Source organism: Perca flavescens, chromosome 7, assembly GCF_004354835.1.
Source record: "Perca flavescens isolate YP-PL-M2 chromosome 7, PFLA_1.0, whole genome shotgun sequence".
Lineage (NCBI taxonomy): Eukaryota > Metazoa > Chordata > Actinopteri > Perciformes > Percidae > Perca > Perca flavescens.
Window position 1 is genome coordinate 5,390,715 of NC_041337.1, and position 11,743 is coordinate 5,402,457.

The 11,743-nt window shown below is 45.7% G+C and overlaps 1 protein-coding gene across 1 annotated transcript in view; it reads left to right on the forward strand.

Annotated features, from left to right (window-relative positions):
* The window catches only part of ccm2l (CCM2 like scaffold protein), a 36,221-nt gene that overhangs the window by 16,700 nt on the left and 7,778 nt on the right, over window positions 1–11,743 (forward strand). The window contains exons 2-6 of the mRNA XM_028582012.1: window positions 77–244; window positions 1,835–1,918; window positions 2,753–2,936; window positions 6,923–7,146; window positions 7,383–7,556. Coding sequence (XP_028437813.1) covers window positions 77–244; window positions 1,835–1,918; window positions 2,753–2,936; window positions 6,923–7,146; window positions 7,383–7,556 — 834 coding nt within the window. The remainder of the gene's footprint in view (window positions 1–76; window positions 245–1,834; window positions 1,919–2,752; window positions 2,937–6,922; window positions 7,147–7,382; window positions 7,557–11,743) is intronic.

Below are 11,743 nucleotides of genomic sequence, written 5' to 3' on the forward strand. Positions count from 1 at the left end.
AATAAAAAGATGTCTTATTATTAATGTCGTATATCTTCCGGCCCCATGCCAACCCCCTGTGCCTCCTCCTCCTCAGAGTTTTGTCTCTCCTATCAAGCGGCTGGTGTGGTCCAAATCGAGTCGCAGGCCGGTGGATCGAGGCAGCGTTTACCGGCGCCCGCTGCACACCGTCCCTCTCTACCCCCCCGACTACCTCATCCACCCGGAGAGACTCATCTTCGACTACGTAGAGAAGGAGGTCAAGGTAGAACCTGAAATACACAATAATGCAACCAAATATACTAAACCAGGGGCCTTCAACGTTATTTAAGCCGAGGACCCCTTATCTGAAAGAGAGACGGAGCAGGGACCCCCTAGTACATATATTTCTGAAATTAAGTGGCATTTTAAACTGGGCCTACAATAAGGTAACCTTTTTAGTGCGTAAAAAAAAAAACAATAATTGTTGGCATGATTTTAAAAAAATTCAGTTTTAATGTTACACGTGGCACAGGGAATCCTTAGGATGAACTGTATGTGTGGATTGCTACCTTAGTGACCACGTCACCTAAAGGGCCAGCAAACATCAATGTCTTTTCACAAAGTAGGCTCGTTTATATTTGCTAATTATCAGTCCCTCCAGAAAAACGCGATTATGCGATTGCATAATTCAATGCATAATCAGCCGAAGTCCGCATATTTATGCGGGGGCCGCATTTTTTCAAATACGCTGCACTTTCGCCGCATGGCTTGCCGATATAATAATATGCGGGGCTTGCATGATTTCATAATCCCCGCATTTTCGTTGCCAAAAAGTCAAATATATCTTAGCAGAAAGTTGAAAAATGTTGCGTTTACTTCTCACAAGAGCAGCCATTTTCCCCTGTTGCCATGGGAACGTTATGAAGTGACGTTATGAAGTGAAGTTATGAAGTGACGTAATTACGCGACGTGAACATCATCGAAAAGCAGGGTGTTGGGGGGGGAACACTTTTTTTAAAATCTTTTATCAAACTGCAGTTTTTGCAAGTTCCCGCAATTTCATCGCATAAAATTGCATAAATATCCTGCATATTCCATCGCATTTTTTAAGAAAACGTGCCGCATAATCAAGGATTTTTGCCCGCAACAATCACAAAAAAACTCTGGAAGGACTGAATAATATTCTGGATTCATGTAAAGACATTCTGGTTACACTTTACTTGAAGGTATCTACATAAGAGTGACATGACACTGTCATGAACGTGTCATAACCATTATAAACAAGTCATAAATGTTTACGACAGTGACATGACAATGTCATTTGGTTTTTGTCATGACAAGTTATGGTTATGGTTATGGTTAGGGTTAGGGATCATGTGTCATGACAGTGTCTCTTTTGTAGATACCTTCAAGTAAAGTGTTACCGACATTTATTTCTCTTTTTCTTACAATTTCTTTATTGATTTTTTTTTACTTATAGGTAGCACATTACAACTTGTATTTAACAACTCCCCCTCCCCCCCCAACCCACAACAGTTTCCCACTGTTTTTCTCTCAACATCTGTTACACTATAAGAGCTAGAAAAACAAAAAGCAAACGATATGACAGTATCACTTGTACAGAACAATGGCACCTCCAGCAAAGCCAATAATACGCATAAATACGAGAAGAAAAAAAAAAGAATTGCCCTTTTGCTATCCCCCTCCAAGACAGTCCTTTACCCTTCTTGGGGTTTTTACCACTTAGACAGTTCGAATTTTGAGAAAAAAATGTAACTCTGAGGGGTCCCGGACCCCCTGTTGAAGATCTCTGTACAAAAGTCACCAGTGACCTGATGACAGCAGTTGTTTGACCTTTCACCTCTCCCCCCAGTTCCTCGGTCACCTGACCTGGGTGTCGGTTTCCCTGAACCCCTCCAGCCGAGACGAGCTGCTGCAGCTGCTGGACACAGCCAGGGTTAGTGATCAATAACTAGCATTCACATCACACGTCATTTGTAATAAGCATTCACTGTAACTAATAACGCTGAGGTTAGACACCTTTTTCTATTAGATATTTATTATTTAGGCTATTATTTTTAGTGTAGAATGCTGCTCCCTTTTTTTCGCACATGTTGCGAGCAGCCTCATTCAAAAATGTCTTTTTACGGCTAGTAAACATTTAAACTAACATTTTGATATGCCTGAAATGTAGCGGAGTAAAAGTAGAAAGTGGCATGAAAAAAAAAGTCTTAAGTAAAGTAAAAGTACCTCAACATTTAAGTACAGTTCTTGAGTAGATGTACTTAACATTCCTTTTGTCCTCGGGTCTAATTTGACCCATTTTCAAAAGGTTTCTACATCAGAAATGTGTGTTTCTTTCAACCAAATTGTAGAAAATAGAAAATAACGTGGATGCTTCCATACAACGCTGTTCACAAGTAAAATAAATGATCAGTTCACCACTTTCATAGAATTTGGCTGTAAAAGTTTTTAGCATTTGAAAAATAAATGACAAAAGAACATTGAAAAAAGTGTCAAAGATTCCAGAAAAAGCTCCAGAAAAAGCTCCAGAAACGCAGCGAAAAACATAAATAAAGTGGCGAAAAAAACATCGTAAAAAGTGACAATAAACTTGGAAAAAAAAAACGCAAAAAAGGCTGGGAAAAGTGACAAATGTCGAAAAAAAGAACTACTAAAATTTTGACCCAGAAAAACCAAAAGGTTGCATGGTCGACAGGAAGACAACACAAGGGTTAATTACATTCTATAACTGCTAACCAATAATCCCTCATGTTGAATCGGTCAGCAGCAGTTGAAGGTGCTGCCGTTGAAGACCAGCGTGGATCAGGACTGCATTCTGAGTCTGTCCGCTCGCTGTCTGCTGCTGACGTGGCGAGACAACGAGAAGCTGCTGGTGAGGATTCCCACACACGAGATCGCTGCTGCCTCCTACCTGAGAGACGACGCGCTGCACCTGCTGGTCCTCAAGACAGGTGAGGACCGGGCCCCCCAGGAAGCGTGCTGGGCTTTAAAGTGCTCATGTAAGGCTCATTTTCAGGTTCATAATTGTATCTAGAGGTTATATCAGAATAGGTTTACATGGTTTCATTTTCAAAAAAACACCATATTTTGGTTGTAGGCAAGGCAAGGCAAGGCAATTTTATTTATATAGCTAGGCAACTCAAAGTGCTTTACACAAAACATCAAACATTAAAAAGCAAAGAGCAAAATAGAGATTAAAAATAAAAATGTTAACGAATACAAATTGAATACCATATAAGATACAGAAATAAAATGCACTGTTCAGTTTAACAATTTAACGAAAAGCATCATCAAAAAGAAAGGTCTTCAGCCTTGATTTAAAAGAGCTGAGAGTTGGGGGCCGACCTGCAGTTTTCTGGGAGTTTGTTCCAGATATGTGGAGCATAGAAACTGAACGCTGCTACTGTTTAGTTGTACTACACATTGCTGCAGCTCCTCTTTTAACCCTGTGTGTTGAGCTCTCTGTTTTAGCTACAGAGTGAGGCATCTCGCTTCTGTTCTATTTTTGTTGGGAGTCGCACATGCGCAGTACCTAGGTAAGGACAACTAGCCAGTCAGAAGCAGAGTATGAGGGCGTGTCCTGACAGTACCTAGGTAAGGACGACTAGCCAGTCAGAAGCAGAGTATGAGGGCGTGCCCTGACAGTACCTAGGTAAGGACTACTAGCCAGTCAGAAGCACAGTATGAGGGCGAGCCCTGACAGTACCTAGGTAAGGACTACTAGCCAGACAGAAGCAGAGTATGAGGGCGTGCCCTGACAGTACCTAGGTAAGGACTACGAGCCAGTCAGAAGCAGAGTATGAGGGCGTGCCCTGACAGTACCTAGGTAAGGACTACTAGCCAGTCAGAAGCAGAGTATGAGGGCGTGCCCTGACAGTACCTAGGTAAGGACTACTAGCCAGTCAGAAGCAGAGTATGAGGGCGTGCCCTGACAGTACCTAGATAAGGACTACTAGCCAGTCAGAAGCAGAGTATGAGGGCGTGCCCTGACAGTACCTAGGTAAGGACTACTAGCCAGTCAGAAGCAGAGTATGAGGGCGTGTCCTGACAGTACCTAGATAAGGACTACTAGCCAGTCAGAAGCAGAGTATGAGGGCGTGTCCTGACAGTACCTAGATAAGGACTACTAGCCAGTCAGAAGCAGAGTATGAGGGCGTGCCCTGACAGTACCTAGGTAAGGACTACTAGCCAGACAGAAGCAGAGTATGAGGGCGTGCCCTGACAGTACCTAGGTAAGGACTACTAGCCAGTCAGAAGCAGAGTATGAGGGCGTGCCCTGACAGTACCTAGGTAAGGACTACTAGCCAGTCAGAAGCAGAGTATGAGGGCGTGCCCTGACAGTACCTAGGTAAGGACTACTAGCCAGTCAGAAGCAGAGTATGAGGGCGTGCCCTGACAGTACCTAGGTAAGGACTACTAGCCAGTCAGAAGCAGAGTATGAGGGCGTGCCCTGACAGTACCTAGGTAAGGACTACTAGCCAGTCAGAAGCAGAGTATGAGGGCGTGCCCTGACAGTACCTAGGTAAGGACTACTAGCCAGTCAGAAGCAGAGTAAGAGGGCGTGTCCTGACAGTACCTAGATAAGGACTAGTAGCCAGTCAGAAGCAGAGTATGAGGGCGTGTCCTGACAGTACCTAGATAAGGACTACTAGCCAGTCAGAAGCAGAGTATGAGGGCGTGCTCTGACAGTACCTAGGTAAGGACTACTAGCCAGTCAGAAGCAGAGTATGAGGGCGTGTCCTGACAGTACCTAGGTAAGGACTACTAGCCAGTCAGAAGCAGAGTATGAGGGCGTGCCCTGACAGTACCTAGGTAAGGACTACTAGCCAGTCAGAAGCAGAGTATGAGGGCGAGCCCTGACAGTACCTAGGTAAGGACTACTAGCCAGACAGAAGCAGAGTATGAGGGGCGTGCCCTGACAGTACCTAGGTAAGGACTACTAGCCAGTCAGAAGCAGAGTATGAGGGCGTGCCCTGACAGTACCTAGGTAAGGACTACTAGCCAGTCAGAAGCAGAGTATGAGGGCGTGCCCTGACAGTACCTAGGTAAGGACTACTAGCCAGTCAGAAGCAGAGTATGAGGGCGTGCCCTGACAGTACCTAGGTAAGGACTACTAGCCAGTCAGAAGCAGAGTATGAGGGCGTGCCCTGACAGTACCTAGGTAAGGACTACTAGCCAGTCAGAAGCAGAGTATGAGGGCGTGCCCTGACAGTACCTAGGTAAGGACTATTAGCCAGTCAGAAGCAGAGTATGAGGGCGTGTCCTGACAGTACCTAGATAAGGACTACTAGCCAGTCAGAAGCAGAGTATGAGGGCGTGCTCTGACAGTACCTAGATAAGGACTACTAGCCAGTCAGAAGCAGAGTATGAGGGCGTGTCCTGACAGTACGTAGATAAGGACTACTAGCCAATCAGAAGCAGAGTATGAGGGCGTGCTCTGACAGTACCTAGGTAAGGACTACTAGCCAGTCAGAAGCAGAGTATGAGGGCGTGTCCTGACAGTACCTAGGCAAGGACTACTAGCCAGTCAGAAGCAGAGTATGAGGGCGTGCCCTGACAGTACCTAGGTAAGGACTACTAGCCAGTCAGAAGCAGAGTATGAGGGCGTGCCCTGACAGTACCTAGGTAAAGACTACTAGCCAGTCAGAAGCAGAGTATGAGGGCGTGCCCTGACAGTACCTAGGTAAGGACTACTAGCCAGTCAGAAGCAGAGTATGAGGGCGTGTCCTGACAGTACCTAGATAAGGACTACTAGCCAGTCAGAAGCAGAGTATGAGGGCGTGTCCTGACAGTACCTAGATAAGGACTACTAGCCAGTCAGAAGCAGAGTATGAGGGCGTGCTCTGACAGTACCTAGGTAAGGACTACTAGCCAGTCAGAAGCAGAGTATGAGGGCGTGTCCTGACAGTACCTAGGTAAGGACTACTAGCCATTCAGAAGCAGAGTATGAGGGCATGCCCTGACAGTACCTAGGTAAGGACTACTAGCCAGTCAGAAGCAGAGTATGAGGGCGAGCCCTGACAGTACCTAGGTAAGGACTACTAGCCAGACAGAAGCAGAGTATGAGGGCGTGCCCTGACAGTACCTAGGTAAGGACTACTAGCCAGTCAGAAGCAGAGTATGAGGGCGTGCCCTGACAGTACCTAGGTAAGGACTACTAGCCAGTCAGAAGCAGAGTATGAGGGCGTGCCCTGACAGTACCTAGGTAAGGACTACTAGCCAGTCAGAAGCAGAGTATGAGGGCGTGCCCTGACAGTACCTAGGTAAGGACTACTAGCCAGTCAGAAGCAGAGTATGAGGGCGTGCCCTGACAGTACCTAGGTAAGGACTACTAGCCAGTCAGAAGCAGAGTATGAGGGCGTGCCCTGACAGTACCTAGGTAAGGACTACTAGCCAGTCAGAAGCAGAGTATGAGGGCGTGTCCTGACAGTACCTAGATAAGGACTACTAGCCAGTCAGAAGCAGAGTATGAGGGCGTGCTCTGACAGTACCTAGATAAGGACTACTAGCCAGTCAGAAGCAGAGTATGAGGGCGTGTCCTGACAGTACGTAGATAAGGACTACTAGCCAGTCAGAAGCAGAGTATGAGGGCGTGCTCTGACAGTACCTAGGTAAGGACTACTAGCCAGTCAGAAGCAGAGTATGAGGGCGTGTCCTGACAGTACCTAGGCAAGGACTACTAGCCAGTCAGAAGCAGAGTATGAGGGCGTGCCCTGACAGTACCTAGGTAAGGACTACTAGCCAGTCAGAAGCAGAGTATGAGGGCGTGCCCTGACAGTACCTAGGTAAAGACTACTAGCCAGTCAGAAGCAGAGTATGAGGGCGTGCCCTGACAGTACCTAGGTAAGGACTACTAGCCAGTCAGAAGCAGAGTATGACCGTCTCTTCTACTATGAGAAAGATAGTATACACATTTATACACACCCTCGTCCCACAGGTCTGAACGTGGACACAGTGGTTGCCGGGGACGACAGCCTGGACAGGAAGAAGCCAACGGGCATAGACGGCCGACGTCAAACCATGAGCTGCAACGCTGACCCCCGGCCCGCAGGGGGCACCATGGAGCGGCGGCACACCATCTGCGGAGTCGACTGGAGGCCCTCGCTGTCCCGCAGCAGCCACGACAAAAACCAGAATGTGGAGAGGAGGGAAGGAGGAGGAGGAGAGAGAGGTGGGGGGGAGAGAGGAGGAGGAGGCAGTTTAGAGAGGAAGAGGGTGGGAGGGAGCTGGGAGAGGAGGCAGACAACGCGAAAAACAGGAGGGAGCTGGGAGAACCGCAGAGCGAGACCCATGAGCGGGAGCTGGGGGGTGGGGGTTGGGGTGGGAGGGGGTGGCAGTGGAGGGAGCTGGGAGAGAAGGCACGGGGGAGGTGGGGGAGGGGGGAGCTGGGAGAGGAGGGGGGAGGGGGGGGCGGCGGCGGTGGGAGCTGGGAGAGGCGGCAAGCCTGCACAGGAAGCTGGGAACGGGGGAAGAGCTACGGCAGCTGGGAGAGGAGGAACCACAACCCGCTGGAGCCCACGCCCTGCCCCGACGCCTACTGCAACCTGGTCATCCTGGCTGTGGAGAACAGGGTGGGACCCCTGAGCACTCACTCACTCACTCACTACTCCCTATGTAGTGTGTATTAAAGGTCCCATGGCATGAACATTTCACTTAATGAGGTATTTTTTAATATTAATATGCGTTCCCCCAGCCTGCCTATGGTCCCCCAGTGGCTAGAAATGGTGATAGGTGTAAACCGAGCCCTGGGTATCCTGCTCTGCCTTTGAGAAAATGAAAGCTCAGATGGACCAATCAGGAATCTTCTCCTTATGAGGTCATAAGGAGCAAGGTTACCTCCCCTTTCTCTGATTTGCCCGCCCAGAGAATTTGGCCCACCCATGAGAGAGAGACATCATGGCTTTCAAACGAGCAAAGTGGCAGTTGGTCAAGGCCACCCCACCCTCCACCTTACCCCCCCCCCCCCCCTCCTCAATAGCTACAGACACAGAAATGGCACATCCTAAGGAAAGCTCATTGTGGGACTGGCTCTAGTGGCTGTAATTCTGCACCAAGGCTGAATTTCGGGAAAGAGACTTCAGATACAGTATTAGGGGACCACTAAGGTCTATATAAAAGAGACTTCATATACAGTATTAGGGGACCACTAAGGTCTATATAAAAGAGACTTCAGATACACTATTAGGGGACCACTAAGTTCTATATAAAAGAGACTTCAGATACAGTATTAGGGGACCACTAAGGTCTATATAAAAGAGACTTCAGATACAGTATTAGGGGACCACTAAGGTCTATATAAAAGAGACTTCAGATACAGTATTAGGGGACCACTAAGGTCTATATAAAAGAGACTTCAGATACAGTATTAGGGGACCACTAAGGACTATATAAAAGAGACTTCCGATACAGTATTAGGGGACCACTAAGGTCTATATAAAAGAGACTTCAGATACAGTATTAGGGGACCACTAAGGCCTATATAAAAGAGACTTCAGATACAGTATTAGGGGACCACTAAGGTCTATATAAAAGAGACTTCAGATACAGTATTAGGGACCACTAAGGTCTATATAAAAGAGACTTCAGATACAGTATTAGGGGACCACTAAGGTCTATATAAAAGAGACTTCAGATACAGTATTAGGGACCACTAAGGTCTGTATAAAAGAGACTTCAGATACAGTATTAGGGGACCACTAAGGTCTATATAAAAGAGACTTCAGATACAGTATTAGGGGACCACTAAGGTCTATATAAAAGAGACTTCAGATACAGTATTAGGGACCACTAAGGTCTGTATAAAAGAGACTTCAGATACAGTATTAGGGGACCACTAAGGTCTATATAAAAGCATCCAAAGAGCACCACGTCATGGGACTTTTAATAGTGAACTATATAGGGAACGACCAAACTAGATTTCAGACACTCACTGAAAACATGGCTGCGTCAGTAGATGCACCGGTTATTTGTGTGACGTAGGCGAGCGCGCCCTAGCCTGACGTGGTCAGACTCAGCTCCATTGGGCTGTTATTATGGGGCGTGTTTCAACCGAACCAGGAAAGAAAATGCCAATCAAAAATCAGATGCAACAGAGTATGTGATGTATGTTGAACGACGCATAGTTGTCAACAGAACTGCACGCACACTATAACCAGTCCAGAAAAACGCAATTATGCGATCGCATAATTCAATGCATAATCAGCCAAAGTCCAAATTTTTTCAAATACGCCGCACTTTCGCTGCATAAATTGCCGATTTCTATGCAAAATATGCAGGGCTTGCCTGATTTCATAATCCCCGTATTTTCGTTGCAAAAAAAGTCACATATACAGTACAGGCCAAAAGTTTGGACACACCTTCTCATTCAATGCGTTTCCTTTATTTTCATGACTATTTACATTGTATAATGTAGATTCTCACTGAAGGCATTAAAACTATGAATGAACACATATGGAATTATGTACTTAACAAAAAAGTGTGAAATAACTGAAAACATGTCTTATATTTTAGATCCTTCAAAGTAGCCACCCTTTGCTTTTTTATTAATAAGGGAAAAAATTCCACTAATTAACCCTGACAAAGCACACCTGTGAAGGTAAAACCATTCCAGGTGACTACCTCATGAAGCTCATTGAGAGAACACCAAGGGTTTGCAGATTTATCAAAAAAGCAAAGGGTGGCTACTTTGAAGAATCGAAAATATAAGACATGTTTTCAGTTATTTCACACTCTTTTGTTAAGTACATAATTCCATATATGTTCATTCATAGTTTTGCTGCCTTCAGTGAGAATCTACAATGTAAATAGTCATGGAAATGAAGGAAACACATTGAATGAGAAGGTGTGTTCAAACTTTTGGCCTATACTGTATATCAGCACAAAGTTGAAAAATTATGCGTTTACTTCACACAAGAGTAGCCATTTTCTCCTGTTGCCATGGGAACGTTATGAAGTGACGTTATGAAGTGACGTTATGAAGTGACGTAATGACGCGACGTGAACATCATCGAAAAGCAGGGTGTTGGGGGGGATTCACTTTCTTTTTTTCATCAAACCGCAGTTTTTGCAAGTTCCCGCAATTTCATTGCATAAATATCCCGCATGTTGCATCGCATTTTTTAAGAAAACGTGCCGCATAATCAGGGATTTGTTGCCCGCAACAAAAACAAAACTCAACCCAAGCGCTCTTTGGTGACGTGGTTGATTACGTTACTGTTGATTAAATTCAATTCAATTCAATTCAATTTTATTTATAGTATCAAATCATAACAAGAGTTATCTCGAGACACTTTACAGATAGAGTAGGTCTAGACTTACTTGTCTAGTAAACAATTACAGTAATTCCCTCAAGAGCAAGCAGTGCGACAGTGGCGAGGAAAAACTCCCTCTTGGGAAGAAACCTCGGACAGACCCAGGCTCTTGGTGACTGGATGTCATCTGTCCATCATCGTATGAAGCCCGCCCTGACAATTTGATTGGTCCGAACAGCTCTGGTTGGAGCATAGTCGCTCCACAACGGATCGAGCCCAGACCGAACTTCCCGACCTCAAAATGTTGTGGGCGGGGCTAAATTTGGCGGTTATCCAGGCTAGGCGCACCCAGCATCATGTAAACAAACCACAACAGAAAGACTTCTAATACGTCCCTGAAACAAACCGAGCACTAGAGAATAGTCACAGGTTTTTTATAAATGTTACGTGTAACATTTCTACGGCTTAGAAACCAAAGCCCGCTCCATTTTTTGGGTTTTCAGTTTTTCGCGGCTGCTTCTGCTTCATCTTCTCCTTCGGGAAAACACGGCCACGTTGCATTGTGGGTATACGGGGAGGAAAATGTAGGGTACATCGTATGTACACTCAAATTAGCCGCGCATTGTGGGTATTTTATAGTGACTATGTAGTGAATGAAATGTACCACAGAGATTTGGAACACCACATAATGGACTATTACTGTGATTGTGAACAGTTTCGACAACAGCTCAGGTCTGCTTACAGTTACTTTACTAACTAATACTATATAACTAGCTAATACACACATGTGTGTGTGTGTGTGTGTGTGTGTGTGTGTGTGTGTGTGTGTGTGCGCTCAGAGTTGAGAACTTAATAAATATCCCTGCGGACATTCACTCCAGTCGGAAAGAAAATAACAGTGACAGGAAATAAACCAGTGCATTCAGTGGGGTTCACTAATCATCTGGCTCTCGTATTGGAACCGTGGAAAGTAGGGCAGTACTGTTCATCAATTCATCTACGCACACACACACACACACACACACACACACACACACACACACACACACACACACACACACTCTGCGTCGTTGCAAACCTGGAATATTAAATCGCATTTACAACAGAGTAGCTTTGTGTGTGTGTGTGTGTGTGTGTGTGTGTGTGTGTGTGTGTGTGTGTGTGTGTGTGTGTGTGTGTGTGTGTGTGTGTGATCCTCAGTCCTTGCTATCTACTATCTGTCCCCGGAGCGATAGTTGTGTGTGGATTGGCATCATTATTGTGTCATCGTTTAACTGGCTGAGATGAAACTCACAGACTCCAGTTCTGTTTCCTCTCGATAACAGAATTGCTGGCTTTGCCTTTAGGTGGTTTCAGGTTCAAATCCTTACACTTATTACTGAACATGTGCCCTTGAGCAAGGCGCTAACACATGCAACATAGTGCAGTGAAAAGATTAAGAAAAATGCCAGAGGAGGTCACAGATATAATTGATGTGCTAACTAGTTCAGTGTGATGATAGCCTCTTT